The sequence below is a fragment of the Hylobates moloch genome, unplaced genomic scaffold (assembly GCF_009828535.3).
Source record: "Hylobates moloch isolate HMO894 unplaced genomic scaffold, HMol_V3 SCAFFOLD_2, whole genome shotgun sequence".
Taxonomy (NCBI): domain Eukaryota; kingdom Metazoa; phylum Chordata; class Mammalia; order Primates; family Hylobatidae; genus Hylobates; species Hylobates moloch.
The window spans coordinates 131,718,831-131,741,569 of record NW_026652277.1 but is presented as its reverse complement, the minus strand read 5'-3'; the positions used below and the strand labels follow the sequence as shown (position 1 = coordinate 131,741,569).

Sequence of the window (22,739 nt, the reverse complement as noted above, 5' to 3'; positions counted from 1 at the left end):
GTAGCAGTTAGGATGAGAAGTGCTAACCAACTTTTCTGTATTCTGAAATCTTAGGGTCAAAATATATTTCATCTGTGTTTTAACTGTGCAGTAGGACTGTAAAGATTCACAATACTTTGGCTTTTCCGTATTTGTATGGTTTGTATTTAGTTAATAAATCTTAATAAAAATTTAGACTTCAAGAAAAATTGGGAGAGGAGGTGTGTAATTTTGCTTGCTTTCTCCTTGTTGGATGTTGGGTCTCATAACTCTAATATTGAGGGTAAATTTTGCTTTTGTAAAACTGGACTGAAGCTAAGATCATTCCATGAGAGGTTCAGGAAAAACTTGCACAAGTGCTAGTAATTGTAAAAATTCATGGATCTTCAGACATTATAATTTAACACACATAAGAATTAGGCACCCCCACCCCCATCCCCCCCCCCACCCCAACCAGGTGCAGTGGCTCATGCCTGTAATCCCAGCACTTTGGGAGGCTAAGGCGAGTGGATTACCTGAGGTTGAGAGTTCGAGACCAGCCTGACCAATATGGTGAAATCCCATCTCTACTAAAATTGCAAAAAAAACTAGCTGGGTGTGGTGGCGTGCACCTGTAGTCCCAGCGACTCGGGAGGCTGAGACAGGAGAAGTGTTTGAACCTAGGAGGCGATCTTGGCTCACTGGAGTGCAGTGAGCCGAGATCATGCCACTGCACTCCATCCTGGGCGACAGAGCAGGACTTCATCTCAAAAAAAAAAAAAAAAAAAAGGCACGCCCCAATCCTTTGGTATTGCAGTTAAAATACTATTTTGTAGTAATGTCTGTACTATACAGTATCTTCTAGGAATACGTATACACACACAGAAATGCATATGCACATCTACAAATGCATAATATGTACAAATAAGTATATATAATATGTGTATATATCATTTAAGAGTATATGTAGCTGGAACCTTTGCGTCTTTTGAGAGAGATTAATGCCTGGAGTGGTACTCATTGAACAAGTAGAAACAAAATTTGTTTGAAGTCCAATTAAGAACAAATCTGAGGCTAGGTGCGGTGGCTCACGCCTGTAATCCCAGCACCTTGCGGGGCCGAGGTGGGTGGATCACCTGAGGTTGGGAGTTCAAGACCAGCCTGTTGAACATGGAGAAACCCTGTCTCTACTAAAAATACAAAATTAGCCTGGCATGGTGGCGCACATGCCTGTAATCCCAGCCACTAGGGAGGCTGAGGCAGGAGAATTGCTTGAACCTGGGACGTGGAGGTTGCAGTGAGCCGAGATCACGCCATTGCGCCTCCAGCCTGGGCAACAAGAGCAAAACTCCGTCTCAAAAAAAAAAAAAAAGAACAAATCTGGTGCTTTAGTCGGTAGCTGTTAAATCTTCGAGAAAGTCTGGGTCGTTCTTTCATCATAGGTAAACTCATACCAACAGATTGTGAACCACAAGAAGGATTCTGCAGATGATTGTCCTGCAGGGCTTTTTGGCTTAATTTATTTTCCACAGGTTTACTCATAAAGTTGCCTTGTCATCTTAAATATTCTGTTTATGATGGATTTTCTGGTTTAATGTAATGTAATTTCATTGCCTTTAACTGCTTGTGTTAAATTTCTTTTCTCAAAAATAATCACTACAGATTAATTGAAAATGGTTCTTGTATGCTTTACAAGCAGTCTATAAATATTGGAGCATATACTTATTTGTTCTGTATTATTTCCTTTCTCAGTTTGATTGTTCCGGTCTCAACTCTAAGATGAATTCAAAATTGGATCCTTAATACTTAGTCTTTCAGTCTTTTCAAAATGTGGTAAACAAATGCCAAACTTTTTATTATAGAATATTCTCTAAGATCAGTTTAATTATATATTTTAGGATATTGGTGCTGGAAAAGGCAAATACTATGCTGTCAATTTTCCAATGAGAGATGGTATAGATGATGAGTCATATGGGCAGATATTTAAGCCTGTAAGTATTATTATTTTCAAAATTGGAATGGAATTTCAGAATGTTATTGGAGATGCTAACATTTGTTATCTTGTGTGTAGATTATCTCAAAGGTGATGGAGATGTATCAACCTAGTGCTGTGGTATTACAGTGTGGTGCAGACTCATTATCTGGTGATAGACTGGGTTGTTTCAATCTAACAGTCAAAGGTGAGCAATTCAAAGGGTGGTATTTCCAGAAAAAGATGGTTTTTCTTCCACCCAAGAACTTCCCATAAAAGTGCTCATTGTAGGTTCTTGCCTGCTGTTTTAACACTGTACTCTGCATTTTTCATGGGGTTTTGTCTGTTGTATGTATGACTAGAGTTATTCTTGTTTCATTATGGCAGATTTATATATACATTTATACATGACTAGTTTTTTAAGGTTTATTGTAGTTTGAACCCAAGGCAGCTATTTTTGAATGGTTGTTGACTCATTGTAAATAAAACATGCATACTTTGTTACTTAATTGGATTATTTATTTCTCATTAAGGAAGAAGAGGGTTTAGCTCTCCTCACCACTTTGCCTACAACATACTTGTACCCTTCCCATATCTCTATTTTTACAAATCAGAGTTTGATTGTGATACTTAATGTTTACAGCAGCATCTTTAAATACTTTTCAGCTTATCCAGTTTTTCTTTGCCGCATAATTGGTCCTAAGTTTCTCATTTGCTTAGTTTTCTCTCCGCTTACTGCTAAACTACTGGTGTCTCAGTATCTTCATGTGTTCAGATTCATTGAATATTCTGTCACTTTCACCTTCTTGAAAAACAGCCTTCTCATCTGTTCGTGTTTGGATGACTATCTTTGGTAGGCCTGACAGGACATATAGGTGTTCTCTGCTTTTTTTCTGTTGTATTGGTTCTCCCTGGTGGCTCTGTTCTCTGTCCTTAATTTTTTTCTCATGTTTTGGTGGAGCACCTTCTCAAGTAGCTTCCTGATAAAAAGTGTGTGGGGGATTAGGAGTGCTGCAGTACATAGTAAATGTTGATCATGTGTTGAAATCAGCATATGACTGAAGGCTAGGCCAAAGCAAAATATCACCATTCTGGAATGAACTTCTAGGGTGTAAGAATAAATCTGAAATTTTATTTAATAAGATAGTATAATTTATATGTAGATTAGAAATGATTTTTATCATGAGCGTTTGTGTATGATTTTAGAGGTTTTTTTCCACGTGAACTTTTAGGTAGCAAGTTGATAGTGTGCATTGTATTCTCCTAAGATGTGGAGAATTCTCAAATAGAACTTTCTCCAGAACAGTTGCTGGTATTAATGGAATTGGATAACTAAATACGGATACTAAAAGCTTCTTTATTTAACATTATGATTGCTACTATATCAGCTATATTAGAATTATGGTATAATCTGTTATTCTATATTAAGTGGAATGATATTAAATTAATTGTCCCTTTGTAGGTCAACAGTGGTTGAACCGCAGTTTCATATTGTAACTTAATGTGTTAATAACCATCTTTTGCCTCAAAATGTTTATAAACTTTCTAAAATGATCTACCTAATATACTCTTAAAAGTATATATTAACTATCAGTTTTCCTGTTTGACTTGAAAGTCCTTAATGTTTTTGTACTTAATATTTTTTATAATCATAAATTGCATCAGTTCACTCTTAGAAAAAAATTTACGTTGTATTTCAGCTAATAGAGTTTCAGTTGCATAAAGCATGTAAGGATATTTGTAATTCCAAGTCTTAAACTTCATTCTGAGTTTCTCTACTGCCAGCTTTGATTCAGCTTTTTCAGATCTGCTGAAGTTAGTTATCTCTTTTCCATCTCCTTGCTGCCATCAGCTATGTTCTTGCTCTTGTATTCTCTCCCATTCTTCGTTTTTACAAATTTTGGCCTTTAAAAAAATCCCTTTCCAGTCATTTTTGTCAAGTTTTGGGATGAAGGAAAAGTAAACATCTTTGTTAGCCAGTTATCTTTACTTGGAAGCCTGTAAGTTAACTTTTTGTATGTTTGTTTTGTCTTTAAAAAAATCCAAATGGTTTTTATCTGTTACAAGAAACTTTTCTAGTAGCAGTAATAAAAATTGAGTGCTAGAATTATGTAAATCACATAGTGCAACTATTGAAGAATGCTTAATGAAAATTCTCACAGTATACCGTTACATGAAGAGAACAGATAAACTTTGTAAAATTAACTCTGAAATGAAAGGAAATATAGAAAAACAATTTTTGAATAATGTTTTTTTTAGGTGGTTAGTTTTTTCATTGTCCCTTTTTTAATTTTTTCCCGAATACTCTTCAGTATGCGCAAATGTCTTTTATAATTGAAGGATTTTCTTTTCTTCTTTAAAGATTGAGTTGTGTGCCTAACTGGTAATATTCCGGGAAGGGAACTTACTGGTAACTTATAAATGATTATTGAATTGTGACATTTATCCACATAAAATATTTACTTTCATGTTAGGTTTACTATTAATATTAAATTTCTACACATAGAAGTTGAAGTTTTTGAAAATATTAATAGATATTTTTAACTCTTAAGTTATGAAAATTACTCAGTACCACTACCTAAAGTTAACTCAGGGTTAAACTGTGTTGTTTAGCTTTCCATAATTATTTTGCACATGTCCATAGGGAAAGAAATATTAATAAAAATTAATTTAGATTATACATAATGTTTTATTGTAACCTGATTAATTTCACCATGTAACCCTACATGAACATCTTTCTATGTTAGTAAAATAGGTGTATATTCATATTATAATCTTAATATAGTTGTGTACTTGACTTTTCCATCAGGGACACTTGCTAAAATAGCTAGTTATATCTTAATTTTTTAATATGTATTATTGTGTAACATGTTTGGAAAGGAGTTTTAGACTCGAAATTTTTTACATTTTTATTTGTTTTTAAAATATTTAGAAAACTCATTTTGGTTGAATAACATTTGCACTTATTATCTTTTTAAAATTTTTTTTCAAACTGTTACAGTATGCAGATTTTGTTGTTACCCAAATCTTCTTGTCTTAGGTCATGCTAAATGTGTAGAAGTTGTAAAAACTTTTAACTTACCATTACTGATGCTTGGAGGAGGTGGCTACACAATCCGTAATGTTGCTCGATGTTGGACATATGAGACTGCAGTTGCCCTTGATTGTGAGATTCCCAATGGTAAGTGTTCTTATTATGATATCTTTATTGTATGAACTGTCAATACAGATGCTTCTCCACTTATGTTGCAATTAGGTCCTGATAAACCCATCATAAGTTGAAAGTATAAGCAGAAAATCGATATAATACACTTAACCTACCAAACATGACTTAGCCCAGCCTACTTTAAACGTGCTCAGAACAATTAGGTTAGGCTACAGCTGGACAAAATAATCTAATACTGAGCCTGTTTTATAACAATAAAATGTTGAATATCTCATGTAATTTATTGAATACAAGACATTGAAGTTGTGACAAAAAAGCCAGAAAACTGTAAGTCAAGCCGTTGAAAGTCAGACTGTCTGTATATAGAAATAGATGGATGAATGATTAGAGTAAGTGCCATTCTTTATAAATAGGAGAACATTCACTTTGTGTTCACTTTTAAACATTTTCTTTGGAAATATTTCGCCACCTAAATCTGGATTCTGTGCATGGATTTTTGTGAAAACTGAGCTTGTAATATGTAACTTTATTTTATTGTTTCATTAGAGTTGCCATATAATGATTACTTTGAGTATTTTGGACCAGACTTCAAGCTGCATATTAGTCCTTCAAACATGACAAACCAGAACACTCCAGAATATATGGAAAAGATAAAGTAAGAAATCATTGAACTGTTTTGATAAACATTTTATCTTGACAAAGATTTAGGATGCTTTAGAGGGCCAAGTATGATGGATCTTTTTAACTTTATTAGATATTTTATTTTTTTTCTAAAGGATTTAAAACATTAAGTTACTGGTTATTCTTTTTTTTTTTTAATTTTTAATTTTTTTGTCAGGATGGGGTATTGCTTTGTTGCCCAGGCTGGTCTGGAACTCCTGGCTTCAAGTGATCCTGTCACCTCTGCCTCTCAGAAGTGCTGAGCTTACAGGCATGAGCCACCATATTCAGCCATTTAATTTCTTCAGTTAATGGAAATAATATTTTTTTAGTAGTTGAAATGTATTTTAAAATTGCAAGGTGCACTATAAGTTATTTTCATTGTCTGAAACATTTTGTTAAGGCTTTGTCTCCACAAGCAAAGTAGAGACATTATAGTACATAGCATGAATTTGAGTCACCTCTGTACCACAAACAAGCTGTATGATGTTTGATAAGTTCGCTTGCCTTTGTGCTTATGTTTTCTCATCATTGAAATGGCGGACTAAAATAATGCCTCCTTGGCCAGTCAAGGTGGCTCATGCCTGTAATCCTAATGCTTTGGAAGTCCAAGGTGGGAGGATAGCTTTGGACCAGGAGTTTGTGACCAGCCTGGGCAATATAGTGAGACCTTGTCTGCAAAAAATTTAAAAATTAGCCGGGCATGGTGGCGTACGCTTGTAGTCCTAACGTGCAGAGGCTGAGGCAGGAGGATTGCCAGGAGTTCGAGGCTGTAGTGAGCTGTGATCTTGCCACTGCACTATAGTCTGGGCAACAAAGAGAGACCTTTTAATTTATAGGTTTAGCTAGACCAAAGATGAAATTTTTTGCTAAATATTTTGCATGTAAGAACTGCAAAGAAATTGAATTTTGTCTAATAAACTTTGCATGTGTAATTTAGACAGCGTTTATTTGAAAATTTGCGCATGTTACCTCATGCACCTGGTGTCCAGATGCAAGCTATTCCAGAAGATGCTGTTCATGAAGACAGTGGAGATGAAGATGGAGAAGATCCAGACAAGAGAATTTCTAGTAAGATAATGCCTTTATTTTTCCAGTTTGTCAAAATGATACTTGAAATGGAAGGTTTTAGTGGCCTAAGAACTTCACTATAAAGTCATGTTCATGAGCGCACTATTACTGTTGTCATTTTTGCCACTTTCAGAGATTTAGCTTCCTGATGTCTCAAAACCTGATTTGGGTGTCAGCAGTTTCAGTTTGTATGGCTGGATATGCATATATGATTGAAAGTTTTCAAAAGTTAGCCACTTTAGTATATTTGGAAATTAATAAGACATCTCATTTATCTAAAGTAGGGTGAACTAAATAACTAAACATCTGTTTGATTTTACAACTTCTCATTACACTTAATGTGATGGTTAGATTGTAGCGTAATGGTATGTGTAATGATATAGACTGTCTAACATATTTGGTATTGGTACTTTTTTTTTTCGGTCTACTTCACCTCTCAGCTCTGAAATAAAATGCTACTTTTTAAGTAATGACATTATTCCCATCCCCTATTAGAAAAACACACTTTTTTCCTTTAGAGTTTCAGCATTTTTAAAAGAAAAAGAGATTCCCCCAATTTTTATTACGTGTTTTTGAGCCATTTCTTCATACATGAAAGCAAAGTTTTCAATATTAAGTAAACCATTCATTCCATTCAAATTTTAAAATCATTAGGCATGTTATCCTTTACCTTTAAATGTGGTAACTAACTGCTTAGTGCATTTGTAAGAGTATGCTGTAATGATTATAAAACCTGTGACTTTGTCAAAATTTATTAAAATCTTTTGTGCAGTTCGAGCATCAGACAAGCGGATAGCTTGTGATGAAGAATTCTCAGATTCTGAGGATGAAGGAGAAGGAGGTCGAAGAAATGTGGCTGATCATAAGAAAGGAGCAAAGAAAGCTAGAATTGAAGAAGATAAGAAAGAAACAGAGGACAAAAAAGCAGGTCAGATTTGTTTCTTGGTAATTGTGTTTTAATTGTAAATTTTAAAAATTGAGCTGCATTGTAATGTTTATGCTATCGAGAAGTCAGTTGCCTAAGTATCAGAGGAGGAAGTATGCTAGGTAGGTGACTCTTTTTTCTTACATATAAGTGGTACTTAGCTCTTAAAGCTTTTATATAAACGTTATCATTCCTATTTGCTTTAGTAATACAAGAAAACTTATTTTCTTGATAACATAGGTTTAAAATAGTGAACATTGCACTGTGATACAGATTGGGTAAGAAAGAGGACAAAGTAATTATGAATCTATTGGTAGTGCATGGTCAGAACTGAACTACTAAGATAATTTTTAACTACCTAAAGCTTATTTAATGGGAGAAAACACAAAGAAGAGTTACATATCCTTAGACCAGTTTTGCCATTTTGAAAAAGGTCAAATAATGGATTTTGTTCAGAAATTGAAGAAAACATTAAAAACTCTGAGGAAAGCTAGGAGGGGATTTGGGACCTGGGTTAGGGAGGAAATAATACTTTGATACATTGCCTTACTTTAAAACGCTGTGTTAGCTTTAGGCAATTGAATTTGCTACTGGAATCTGTTACCTTTCATCTGACTTCTCAGAACACTTACACATGCCTCTGCCATTTTATTTAACACATCATATTGTAGCACCTCATAGGATTTTGTCTCCCTACTAGATTGAGGTGCTCATGGCTAGGGAACACAGTATCTTAAATATTTGTATTCTCAGCACTTGATGCATTTCCTAATGCAAGTAGTGGTGATGAGCACACGTTTTAGTTAACCTGTTAATTTTGATCCTGTAGTATGTGAAAAACTGAGTTAGAGAGTGATCCAATTTTTCCTATATCTATCAAATTGAAGTTATGTGAATAAGCCGGCTCTTTTTTTTTTTTTAACTAGAGAGTTGGTAATCTGTAACATCTGACACTTTTAGTTCTGTTCTTTTACTTGTGGATTCACTCCTCAATAGGCTACATACAGAAATTTATAATTTTAACTTCCCAGTGTATTACAATGATGTCTTCAGTCTATGTTTGTAACTGATTGACATCCAAAAATTCAAGCCATGACTGAGGTAAGAAGGACTTAACTTTAGCTGTAGGATTTTCCTTTTTTTCTTTTCTTTCATTTTCATTATGTCTTCTTGTCTGTTTTTGGTGTTCTCATTTTTAAAAGCTTTATCTTTTCTGTGCTTAAAAATTAAACCCTCTATTTGGTGATGAGACTCTTCTGATAGGGCCTTGCAGTTGTTAAAATTCTTCAGCCTACAGAAAAATGAAATAGTACCACAGAAAGCTTTTTTTAAATCTATAGGTCAAAACCTAGAGTTAGGGCCACCTTTTCTCCCTCCCCACCCCAATCCAGTGACTATTCATAGCTTTTACTGCCATCGTATCGGAAACACCCAACACAAAGCTTATTTAGACTGAATTCATTAATAATAAGATTGCATAACTTTATATTTTGAAAATAAAGTATATTTTGAAATAATATATATACATTTTATATTTCAAAATAGGTTTTAATCTTTTCCCAATTTTTATTTTTAGACGTTAAGGAAGAAGATAAATCCAAGGACAACAGTGGTGAAAAAACAGATACCAAAGGGTAAATGATGTTCCTTATCAAGTACTTTTTACATACTATAAAAATACTAAACATGTTTATTGGTGTGTGTTTGTGTACACACTTCAGAAATACTAGACTGAACCTTAGAACATCATTATGGGGTGCTCTGAATTTTAGTTTGTATTGGTACATAAGACAACATATGCCCATCTTACCTGTTGGTTTATCAGTATAACTGAATCAGTCAGTTTGTATTCTTGTACGTAATTTATCTGAGACCCTTTTTTGCAATTATCTTTTATATATGCACTTAATGGTTTTCATGGTGTTCTTATTTCTGTGTACATGTTTTTTTATTGTTGTGAGATAGGTAAATTTAAGAAACAATTTTAAGTAAAAACAGTTGAGGATTTTATTGTCAGAAAGCATGTAAATGTTTGGGCACACATAATTTTGTGCCAGCCTTTACAGGATAACTTGGAATAGTTTATTAAATCACTAGAAAGATTAAGGCATTAATTACTCCAGAAACACTTAAGACATTATCAATTAATGTGTTTCTTAGCATGAGCCTACAGGACCTGATCAATATAATAGGTCAGTGCATTTAAACCAAGATTGTGCCATTTTTAATATTTCACATTGCCTCTTTTAACAGAACCAAATCAGAACAGCTCAGCAACCCCTGAATTTGACAGTCTCACCAATTTCAGAAAATCATTAAAAAGAAAATATTGAAAGGAAAATGTTTTCTTTTTGAAGACTTCTGGCTTCATTTTATACTACTTTGGCATGGACTGTATTTATTTTCAAATGGCTTTTTCGTTTTTGTTTTTCTTGGCAAGTTTTATTGTGAGTTTTTCTAATTATGAAGCAAAATTTCTTTTCTCCACCATGCTTTATGTGATAGTATTTAAAATTGATGTGAGTTATTATGTCAAAAAAACTGATCTATTAAAGAAGTAATTGGCCTTTCTGAGCTGATTTTTCCATCTTTTGTAATTATCTTTATTAAAAAATTGTACTTGGATTGTCTTTTGTCTGTTTATTACTACAATATGAAATCTTGTTTCAGCGGCTAATGACATCATTTCTGTAGACTTACAATACACTCTAGGTGAAAGATAATGATTACAGCTTGAAAGATAACTATTTGCTGTTTCTTTGGGAAGAGTATTTATAGTAATTTTTACTTATTTTTGCAATAGAAATTCTACCACTTTGCCCTCTATAGCTTAGCCAGTTAGTATCAGTGAAGATTAACATCCCATTACAATTTATGAAATAATAATACAGGCTCTGCAATTGAGATACAGGAGTTCTTTGAGCTGACCCAAAGGTTCTCAGAATTGAAATGGAAATTCTGAATTGAAAGAAGAAACTGACCAGAACTTGTGTTGACCAGACTTGCCTATAGTATATTGCTGGTTTAAAATGGAACCTGCTATTCAGACAAAACCTGTTTCTTATACTGCATTTACACGGCATCCAGGTTCCATTATTATTTACATGACATCCAGGTTTCTAATTCAAGGAAATAAACACAAGTGATTTTTCATTCAACAACTACTTATTGTGTGTCTGCCCATTTTAAGACTGTAGAAGTGTAACTGAATATAATGGAAAAATGCTTTCACTCAGAGCTTACATTCTAGTGGGAGGAAGCAGACAAATGGGGGTAACTCCTGCTACTAAGATGTGCAAAGAAGACAAAACATTTTAGGAACGCACCAAAATCAGTGAAATCTCCGTTTTTGTCAGGCCCACATTGATTCTTTTGAGACTAAAGATTACAGAATGCTAGAAGATAATTCAGTCAAAAATATTTCTCTTCAGTGGAGTAAAATATTAAAAGAAATATTTCTCTACAAGCGTCTGTTAAATGTTTCAGACATTCACAATAGCACCTAGACTTTTGTAATGAACAGCTGTGCACCCACCCAGACTTAGCAAATATTTTACTTTTGCTGTATTTGCTTCGGTGTTTTTTTCTTAAAATACACCGAAATTGAAGTTCTCTTCGTGTATTTTGTCGTTTGCAATCCTCCCTCCCTCCCAGTCTTAAGAAGTAATCACCATTGTGATTATTTTATCCATGTTTTTGTGAATATTTTACCCATGTTTTTGTACTTTTGCTACATATTTGTTATCAATCTGTAAACCTTTATGACATTAGGAACTAAGGAACTTAGTCTCTTCATTAGGGGGATAATGAAATATATTTAGTGTTTGTGAAACACATAGATGGTATGTATTTGGGCAATTCTGTAACTTTGCTTTTTTTCTTTTTATTATTTTTCCATAGCTTACTGGGAAACAGGTGGTGTTTAGTTACATGATTAAGTTCTTTAGTGGTGATTTGTGGAATTTTGGTGCACCCATCACCTAAGCAGTGTACACTGCACCCTATTTGTAGTCTTTTTATCCCTCGCCCCCCTCCCACTGTGCCTCCCATCCACTATGATGATCCTCAGTTTTAAATAAGAAAATACCATTTCCCAGGCTCCAGATGTTCCGGTATCCTCCCTGTGGATCTCCCAGTACCTGCAGCTCACAGGACATCAGGGGCTGTGGTAGAGTCACCTAGGAGATCCTGGAGTAGTGGATGGAGGAGATGGAACAGTAAAGACGGGAACTGAGCTCAGTACCTGGGTGCTAGGAGACAAAGGCCCTTTGCTTTTTTGCATTCAGTATTGTGATCTACCCCTGTTGACAAGTATTAAGTATAGTTCATTTTGACTGCTATGTATTATGTTCCATTGTGTGAACATACTGAAATTGTACACTTCAATACTATACTGAATCTCCTTGGGTGTATTTAAGAGGTTTTGTTTTTCTAAGTAGTTGGTTATATACAACTAAAACCTCAAGAGAATTATCTAAAGCAATTTCAGCAAGGTGATTTGGTACAGCATTAATATACAGAAATCAGTAACACTTAGTGACCAAGTCTGTTGGAAGAAAAAAGACCCCCATTTGTAATAACAAAAATTTTTAGAAATAATGTGTAAAGAAGCTATGGTTCTGGTGTCCAGTAAGGTCAATGTAACATAGTAGGATGTCAAAATACCCTAATACTTTAAAAAAATCATATAGGATAAAAATGATATTTGAAATTGGCAAGGAAAGACATTATTTTGTAGGTGGAATTGGGACGACAACTGGTAACCAAATGGAAAAAAACCCAGTTTTCTGCCCTCCACTAGAAGAATTAAATAGGAAAAGATAAAACTACCAAAAACCTAAACTCTTAAAGCAAATGGATTGGAGAAGGCCTAAGTGTGACACCAAATTCAACTATAAAAGAAATGATATATTTGATAACAACAAAAAAAAATTAGTTCAGTGGACCAACAAAAACTTAGAAGCCAAGTCAAGAAAAATGACAAAAGACAGAGTGGGAGGCAGATTTGTAACTCATCCAGGTCAAAAGGCTCATATCTAAAGATAGTAGAGGAACAAAATGTATAAGGATGTGAACTGGGAAACAAATACATATAAATAGTTGGTAAATATGAAAAGATCTTTAACCTCAGTAAATAAAAAGCTATAGAGAGACTTATTTTTTAACCTAGTTTTTTAAACCTATTATGTTTATTTTTTCTTTTTTTGAGACGGAGTCTCGCTGTCGCCCAGGCTGGTGTGCAATGGCGCAATCTCGGCTCACTGCAACCTCTGCCTCCCGGGTTGAAGCCATTCTCCTGCCTCAGCCTCCTGAGTAGCTGGGATTACAGGTGCCCGTCACCACGCCCAGCTAATTGTTTGTATTTTTAGTAGAGACGGGGTTTCACTATGTTGGCCAGGCTGGCCTTGAACTCCTGACCTCATGATCCACCCACCTCAGCCTCCCAAAGTGCTGGGATTACAGGCCTGAGCTGCGGCGCCTGGCCGTTTATTTCTCTTTTTTTAGAGAAAGGATCGCAGTCACCCAGGATGGAGTGTGGTAGCATGATCATATCTCACTACATCTTAGAACTTCTGGGCTTAGGGTATTCTCCCACTTCAGCTTCCCAAGTAGCTGGGACTACAAGTGTGCACTATCACACCTAGCTGATTTTTACATTTTTATTTTGGAGAGATGGTGTCTCCCTGTGTTGCCCAGGCTGGTCACAAACTCCTAGGCTCAAGCGATTCTCCTGACTCGGGCATGAGCCACTGTACCCGGCCTAAACCTATCATGTTACAGACTTAGAAAGCAACTATTGGCAAGTATTTGAGGAAACTCATGTCAGGTTTGGTAAACTAAGACATTAACTCAAGTAAAGCTCTTTAATTCATTTAATGAAGGTGCCACATTGTCTCAGTTCTCTATGGCATGGGTGAACGCTGTTCTAAGTCAGCATTGGTACTCTAAGCTAGTTACATCATATCTAAGCTTTGCCCTTCTACCAGAGCTACTAGCATTCTGTCAATGGGTGATTATTTGAAATTCGTACATTGAAGTTAGTCACCCGCATCTTCTGTTTTTTATGGTTTTGATACAGTAATACTGCTGAAGTTTTTTTGATAACTGGGATTCATAATATTTGTTATTCATATTGTGATATAAATGATAGGGGCTTTTGAAAACAAGTAGTAATCATTTCAATAGCTTAGGGTCTCTCCACCATAATCTTACGAAAATTACTAACCTCTGTGCCTCAGTTGCTTCATCATTTAAAATGAGGAAAATAATAGTCCCTACTTAATAGGTTTGTTATGAGTATTAATAACATAGTTAATGCTCAGTAAGGGTTAGCAGCTATTTTTTTTCATTTTTTTTTTTTGAAACAGTCTCACTCTGTTGCCCAGGTTGGAGTGCAGTGGCATGATCTTGGCTCACTGCAACCTCTGCTTCCAAGGTTCAGGTGATTCTCATGCCTCAGCCTCCCAAGCAGCTGGGATTACAGGCGTGCACCACCACACCTGGCTAATTTTTGTATATTTAGTAGAGACGGGTTCTCACCATATTGGCCAGGCTGGTCTTGAACTCCTTACCTCAAATGATCCACCCGCCTTGGCCTCCCAAAGTGCTGGGATTACAGGCATGAGCCACCGCGCCTGGCTTGCTATTGTTATGAGGTAAAGGTAGATAGATGGGTGAGAGTGGTGCCAGGGGAAGTTTTAAATTTTTGAGTGTTCCTTTAGATGCAAGATGGGTTGTATCTGAGCCTTTTATTGCAGTTTGATGCCTACTAGTATCAAGACTACTAGGTCATACATAGTGGATAGAGAAGCAATCTTTTGGAGACCTGATTTTAGCAAGGATACGAATAATATTTGACAACTTTGGGGGATCTTGATGCCTCTGTAATTTACTCAAGGATAATCTCAAGAAAAGTGGCATTAAGTAGATTACAGAAAAATAGAACTATCATATTGTTATTATTGGCTATTTACATGAGCAATGTGGAGAAGTGTTCAGGATTACAGCATTTAGAAGCTTCTCAATTGCTGCATTTCCTCACTCTACCACAAGATGGCAGATACTGCATTTAAAATTTTTTCTGTGTGTTTTCTCTTATAGTCACTTGGTGGCCATGTAACAAGCAGAGCAACATGTATTAACAGATTCTTTTTGAATGCAATATTGGATTAAAAACTATTTGAATTAAACTACAATTAAGTATGCTGATTTATGTTTTCCTGTAAGAATTATAACACTAATTTCTAAGTTTTACATCTGCAAAACAGTAGAGTGTATCTGGTAGTCATTGACTAATTGTGACTTTGCTAGTCAGACAAAATGGAACTGAATATTAGAGCCAGAATAATTTTCTATTTTGACTGGCGGTAAGAATCAGTTAGTATACAGAATGGGAAAGAATTGAAATTTATTTCTAGGAATTATAGCTTAAAATAGTGAAGTTAATATTCAGGGGCATTGGGTGCTTGTTCCACGACTTTAGTTTACTGAACTAAGTACCTAACCCCTTTGGTCTTTGAACAGTGCAGAGTTATGATTAGGATTATTAATGAAAAATTCTTTTTTAGTAGAATAAACGGTTAAGGACAGAAGACACCTTGATTAGATTCTGTTATTTGCTCTTTTTATTAAGATTGTTTTTACTCTAAATGTTAAAGAAATGTATAATTATTTCTAAGGTAAAGTGAGTAGCAGGATTCTGAATAGGAAATTTTTTTGGCCAGACCCATTTTGCAACCAGTGGTTTGTATTTAGGAGTGAGTTGAACAAAGAAGACTCTAATCTGTTTTTGTGTTGTGGATTTTTTATTGATAAATCAGTAGCTTCCAGCTTCTCTTGTATCCTCTACTAGTCATCTTTTTTGTTTCTTCAGAAATAAACATCCAGGGTCACTTCCTTGCACTTGCCATATACTTACTAGGATGATGTACGGGTAAAACTTTTAAAGGAAAGTATAGACAGGCAATTCCTAAAGTAAAAGAGAGCACATTATCAAAACTGGTTGTACTTAACAGATACCAACAAAAAGTCATCACACTTCTGGCAACAAATAATGTTTGATTTAACAAGACAAGAATTTCCCCTTTTGCTCTTAAGTGAGAAATGCACTTCAAAAATGTTCTTATTCTGAAGTCTAGCGGGAAAGTTTGAACTTGTGTTGCCTTTGGCTAGACTAGGTGAAATTAAGGTGCTCAAGAGGGCACTGTTGTGTGGCCCCGTGGTAGGTAATAGCCCTCCAAGCATGAGGATGGGAGATCTACCATTCACCAGTATTTCCAAAGTTATATTCTTAAAAAGGCTAGATTTCTAATTTCCTTAGAATCTAGGTATGTTCTTTTCAACTCAGCATCTGATAAAAAAGTTTGGGCAAGTAGGTGTGAAAAATTTACCGTAAATACCATTTTCCAGGAAAAAATATAATTCAAAGTCCAAATTATTACTAGCTGTCACCTTCCCCAACAATCAAATAAGCATTGTTATTGTCAAACACATTTATTTGTATAGTTCAGTGTTTATATGTAATAGGCTTAGGTATAATTCCTGTGCTATTCCCTTTTGATGCCAAACACCCTTTTGTAATCTGTTTTGTTTGAAATCCAAATTAGTATGTCTTAAAGTAAATGACAGCATTGGGCTTTCTTAATGTAATGACTCTTCTGCCATCCTATTTCTAGAGTTAGGCAGAAAATTCTGTAAATCTATCTTATTTCCAGTCTGTTTGTGACTATGGTGGGCAATAAATCTGATTTCCCAGAAAAACATATCTGGACCCCAATAGGTAAGGTAAACAAGCCTCATCTTAAATTGTTTGTGCTTCCGACCTGACCTCAAAACACCATCATCATCTAGAGCAGCAACATGTAAAGAATAATGCACTGGAAATCACATATATGGGTCTAGCACCAGCCTTTACATTATACAACTTTGCTTTGGGCAAGTCATTTAAATTTCTGTGCTTCAGTTTACTAAATCTATGAAACTGACTAGGTAACAGCTGACATGCTTTTCCACCACTCTGTCTTTTACCTGTCTGATGTCACAAATTGATCATTCCTTTCTGGCCTTGAGATGCATATCAACCCAGATAGCCGTTAACCCAGATAGTAAGAGTTGGTATTAAGGATAAAATGTTTTTGCCTTTCCTGTCCTGCAAGCTCTTTAAAGTCCAAAATATGCCTTTATATCTTTATGTGTAATAGGTATGAAATCTATTTCTTGGTTGTTGAATAGGATAGGCTTATTAGACATTCTAAAGTCAACTTTTTTCTCATATTTAAATGTTTACCCATATAAATTCATTTTTTAAAAGTTTTAAATCAGTTGATTGTACCAAACATTACTATTAAAAAAAAAAAGTCAGAGACCAGAATTTCCCTGCATCAGCGTTCGGTGAGGAGACAGGAACTATACTAATTTGAACATGTAAAGTTAAATATAATCCTTAATAATAACAGGATTGGAATAAGGGGTAAAAGAAAGAGAACTCTTTCTGTATACGTGTGTGTGTGTGTATATATATACACACACACATACATATACACACGCACACACACACACACACATAAGAATGTCAGACAAGGAGCAGCCACCATTCCCAAGGCCAAGGAGCAGCCACCATTCCCATTCCTTCTACCCGAGGAAGAGCCTACCTTACCTTCCCTGTCCAGCACTGAGATAGAAACTGTAGAGAATCCACATTCATGGGTCACTGGGTGGCAGAGAAGTCCTCAGGGCATTGCATGGGTGTAACTTGTTGAAAATTCACTCTCCAACATTTGCTGGATATCTGCCCTCTAGAGTGTTAGGGAAAGCTGTTCATGGAAAGGTGTCTCACAGGAGGAACTCTATCATGAAACTCCCGGAGCTGGTGCAGGGGAAGCTACCGAGTGCTGCTGATCACACAGCAGGGGCCAGATCCTAGAGAACTGGCTGGAGATGTTAGAGTAAGGAGCTAAAGAAGCCATGTGTGTTTCAGGGACCTGATGAGAAGAGCACACCTGAGAGTGAGAAAAGAAGCTTCTTCCTCCACTAGCAAAGCAGCTTGACATGATGCCACCTGGCAAAACAGAAATATTTAAAGGGTGCAACTCCAATACTGCAGTGCAAGCAATAAAGAAGATACTTGAAGTTGAGAGGCAATAAAATGTTAACTAGCTTATTCCCCTTTCCAAAGGAGTCTGGTGTTAGCTTTTGTGTGCAATGAAGTAGTATATCAGCTATTATATCTGACCTGGGCTTAGCTAGACCTGAGTCTCTTGCTTTGCTCTCCATTCCCTAAAAACGAATCCATTTTTCCTTCCCGCCCAACTATCAACATCTCTCCCAGGCGTTATCACCACTATTGTAAGGGTGAATTTGTTGATTTTTACCATAAAGAACAGAGGGAACTCTAAAATGAAATGTGATTTTGAACAGTGAAGTCAGATGATATTCAGGCAAATTGTGTGTACTTATTCTCAGGGAGGCTATATAGGGTAATATAAAGACCATTGAAACTAGGCTCCATCACTTATTTGTGACCTTGGACAAGTTTCCTACACCTCAGGTTCCTCATCTATAAAATGGTGAAAATACCAACTTCAGATAGCTATGAAGCTAAATGAGATATGAGTTTATCCCTGGTCCTTCCCAAAGCCTCACTAGTATATTAAAAGGAGGTAAAAATCCAGAAGGAAAATGGAAGAGGAAACCACAGCAGAAAAGGGAAATGACCATTAAGGAAAGTTAACAAGCAAGTGGTGACTAAAACCACCTGCAAGAGGAAAAGCCAGGGAGCAATCAGTTCCCAGGCCAGAACTCCAGAAAGGTCTAGAAATGTGAGGCATTATAGAAAACCAGTGCAGATTGGAGTTGAAAATAGGAAGACTGACTCATGTCATTAAGAGGAGTATTCAGACCCCCAGATACTGTCCCCTACACTGAGAAGCCTAACAGGCACCCTCCTCCACCCCAATAAAAAAGGTGTACCCTCTGCTGAAGTTGAATCAGATTGGCTCTGGGCTCAGAGACATAGGAAGTGAGGCACCACACTGAGAAAAAAAATAGTCTTCATGTTGAACTGTGACACTTCATTGAGTCTCAATATGGATCTCTTTATGTTTATCCTTGGATTTTGTTGCTCCTTATATTTGTAGATTCATGTATTTCATCAAACTTGAGAAGTTCTTGGAAAAGATCAACAAAATTGACAGCCACTAGGCTAAGAAAAAGACTATGTAATTAGCTAAAATCAGAAATGGAAGTGGAGATATTACTACCAACATTACTGAAATAAAGATTACAAAGAATACTATAATATTTGCAGAAATGGAAAAGCCAACCCTCAAATTCATATGGGAATTGAAAGGGATCCTGAACAGCTAAAACATCAAATACATGACAAGACAGTCAATACCATTAGTCATTAGGAAAATGCAAATAAAAACCACAGTGAGATATGACTTCACACATGGTGTGTAGTAAGGAAAAATATGTAAATATAGAAGACTTGAGGAAAATACACCTAAATGTTCATGTGAATGAGATTATGAATACTTTTTGTTTTACCCATATATTTATCCAAATTTACCTTGCAAGCTACTGCTAAGAGAAGCTTAGAGGCATGAAACAGGCGTGGACAATCATTAGTCCTACAGGGAGTGACTGGGATGGAAGGAAGTGATGCTTTTCATTGAGTAGTTCAAAAGCCCTGAGAAAATAATTTTTCTGCAACATTACATATTTGTCAGCAAACTTGTAAAATCAAAGCTTTGGGGAAAATTATAGAATAGGTTCACTCTTTATGCTTTACTCTCCCCTTAATTCCTTCTACATTTCTGTTTGTACCCTACTAATAATTCTATCCTCTATATTCAAACTGATTATCTGTCATTGAAGATGATAGCATCCTAGGTATCTATTGCTACATAATGAATCACTCCAAAACTTAATGGCTTAAAATGACAGTAATCACTTTATTATTATTTTTCATAGTTCTGCATGTTGACAGGGTTCAGTCACGTAGTCTGATTCTGAGTCTCAAGTCTTTTTAGCCTGAGGGTGGCTGGATATGGAGTCACATTGAAGGCTTCCTCACTCACAGGCAGGTGGTTGGTGTCTGGCTGATGACTGGGCCCTTAGCTCAGTTGCTGGCCAGAACACCTAAATACAGCCTCTCTATATGGCCTGGCTTTCCTCATAGCTTCGACAGAGGTGTCTAGGTTCCAAGAGCAAGCATCCCAACAGAGAGACCCAGGGGGAAACTGCATGACCTTTGCTAGCCTAGTTTCAAAAGGCATGCAACTTCCATCACATTCTATTTGTGGAAGCATCCACAAAAGCCCACCCAGGTTCTAAGGGAGGGGACATGGATTTCACCACTCTATGGAAAAAATCAAAACTTTTTCAGGCAAATTTTTAAACCACCACTGATAGTAAGTAATGTAAAATCGTATTACTAAGGCTTAACCTATACCTCATTTTTATTTACTTTGTGGCATTTTTTTCAATTTTTAAAATTAGATTATTTCTGTATTTGTGGAATGTCTGCTTACTTCCACTGGATTAAGAGTTTCATAAGGGCAAGGGTTTTGTTTGTCTTACACTCCACTGGGGATTAATCTCCAGTGTCTAGAACAGTGCCTAACACATAAAGCCTCAATTATTATTTGTGGAATGGAATGGAATTTGAGTGAAATAGAATGGGAATAGAATGGACTGGAATGGAAGGGGATAGAAGGGGATTGAAGAGGATAGAAGGAGATGGGATAAGATGGGATGGGATAGGATCGAATCTCAGGTCCAGGAGTCAGAATAACTGAATCCTATTCCAGTTCTGCCATCAACAAGTCCTGTGAAATTTGGAAAGTCACTTAACTCTCTGGCCTTGTAGAATATCTCAGTTTGGGCATGTCTGATGTTTCTTCATGGTTAGATGTAGGTTGCATGTTTTGGGCAAGAATATCACGGGAATGATGCTGTGTTCTCAGTGCACCCAGTCAGGTAATGCATGATTTAAATTTCTCTCATTACTGATGATGTTAACTTTAATTGCTTAGTGAATGAGAATATGAGCATCATTTTGAAAGCAAACTGCAAAAAAAATGACAACATTTTAGCAATTATGTATAATTTCCCCCAAGGATACTGGCTTTGGGATAATGTAAATATACATGGAAAAGACAAAGCTCAAACAAAGGAAAAAGACCCATCTCTTTTCCTGCTGATCACATGTGTGAAGATGGACTATTGCTTCTCTCTTCTCCATGCTTCCTCAGAGAAAAGAAAGGGTGTTTGTAAATATGGAGATGTATGGAACTGTAAATTTTATAAGCATATTTAAGCCTAAGCCTAACTTTAAAAATTGTTGACACACACACAAAGTTAGTTTCAGGATATTTATTTTAGTGTTGTTTACAATAACAGCCTAGATATTTACCTTCAAAAATTTCTTTAACCAAAATGGTAGGGTAGAAGCAAGCTGGCTTTACTCCCCCTGGCCCACAGAAAAACAAGGACAAATACACAGTGCTTTGATTATCACCAGCAATATCCCACTACTTGTATGTGAGGATAAGCCAGTTCTTGAGGCCACAGAGAGGTGAAAAATTCTGAGCAGATGGTGATAGAATTAGACGTCCATATCTACAATGCCCCTCCCCTCATTTTGCTTGTCACCAAGCACAGGGAAAATTTTCTCCAAACTCAGAATTTCTACACTTGAAAAAGTGAGATTGAGTTGGACAGCAAGCTTCCCCCAACCCCATATTGATTTTCTTGGCAGGAGACCTGTCCCTGCCTCAACCCATAGAAAGCATTAGCAGTGCTTGAAAAGAGAAATATCCCCGAGGACAGCCAGAAACAAAGAGGAGAGGCAGGACTACTATCACCAGCCCTGAAAACTCTACTGTGTTACTCAGCCAAAGGAGATGCCAAATCAGGGTGCCTCAGCAGCACCACACTGTAGGAGGTTCATTCCACAGGTGCCTTAGGTACAAACTCCAAGCCAGCCTTTCCAAAAAGGAGGTAGCAACCTAGAAAAGAGAGAGAGAAAAAAAAAAAGAAAAGAAAGAAAGAAAGAAAGGAAAGAGAGAGAGAAAGAAAGGAAGAAAGACATGGTTTGGCTCTGTGTCCCCACTCAAATTTCATCTTGAATTGTAATAATCCCCATGTGTCAAGGGTGGGACCAGGTGGAAGTAATTTGATCATGGGGATGGTTTCCTCCACGCTGTTCTTGTGATAATGAGTGAGTCTCAAGAGGTCTGTAAGTTTTTATAAGTGTCTGACATTTCCCCTGCTGGCACTCATTTTCTTTCCTGCTGCCCTGTGAAGAGTTTCCTTCTGCCATGATTGTAAGTTTTCTGAGGACTCCCCAGCCATGCAGAACTGTGAGTTCTCTTTTCTTTATAAATTACCCAGTCTTAGGTATTTCTTCATAGCAGCATGAGAATGGACTAATACAGAAATGAAATAGAAAAGGAAAGGGAAGGGAAGGGAAGGGAAGGGAAGGGAAGGGAAGGGAAGGGAAGGGAAAGTAAGGGAAGGGAGAAAGAAAAAAAATCAACAGGTAAATTAGAAAGAATCTCTAAGTAAACATATCCAATAAAAAACAAAACAAGCCAGACAATGAAGACTGAAATAAATAATCAACCCTTCAATGCAAAGACATAGATGTACATCCACAAGAAACAACAACAAACAGGGAACTATGACCTTTCCATACAGAAAAAGCGAGGAACCAGTGACTGACCCTAAGGAGATGGTGACATGTGAGCTCTCTAATGAACAATTTAAAGTAGTGGTTTTAAGGAAACTCAGTGACCTCCAAGATAACACAGATAAGCATTTGAGAAATTTATGAGAGAAATTTAACAAAGAGATTAAAATAATTTTTAAAAAAATCAGAAATTTTGGAACTGAAAAATATATTTGCTGAACTGAAAAATGTATTAGAGACTCTCAAGAACAGAATGGATCAAGCAGAGGAAATAATGAGCTTAACGACAGGC

The 22,739-nt window shown here is 36.1% G+C and overlaps 1 protein-coding gene across 1 annotated transcript in view; it reads left to right on the top strand.

Annotated features, from left to right (window-relative positions):
* HDAC2 (histone deacetylase 2) overlaps positions 1-10,377 on the top strand; it is a 30,665-nt gene extending 20,288 nt beyond the window's left edge. Inside the window, exons 7-14 of the mRNA XM_032157142.2 lie at positions 1,857-1,949; positions 2,030-2,138; positions 4,971-5,111; positions 5,643-5,751; positions 6,697-6,827; positions 7,600-7,755; positions 9,329-9,386; positions 10,006-10,377. Coding sequence (XP_032013033.1) covers positions 1,857-1,949; positions 2,030-2,138; positions 4,971-5,111; positions 5,643-5,751; positions 6,697-6,827; positions 7,600-7,755; positions 9,329-9,386; positions 10,006-10,036 — 828 coding nt within the window. The 3' untranslated portion in view covers positions 10,037-10,377. The remainder of the gene's footprint in view (positions 1-1,856; positions 1,950-2,029; positions 2,139-4,970; positions 5,112-5,642; positions 5,752-6,696; positions 6,828-7,599; positions 7,756-9,328; positions 9,387-10,005) is intronic.
* Positions 10,378-22,739: the final 12,362 nt, after the last annotated feature.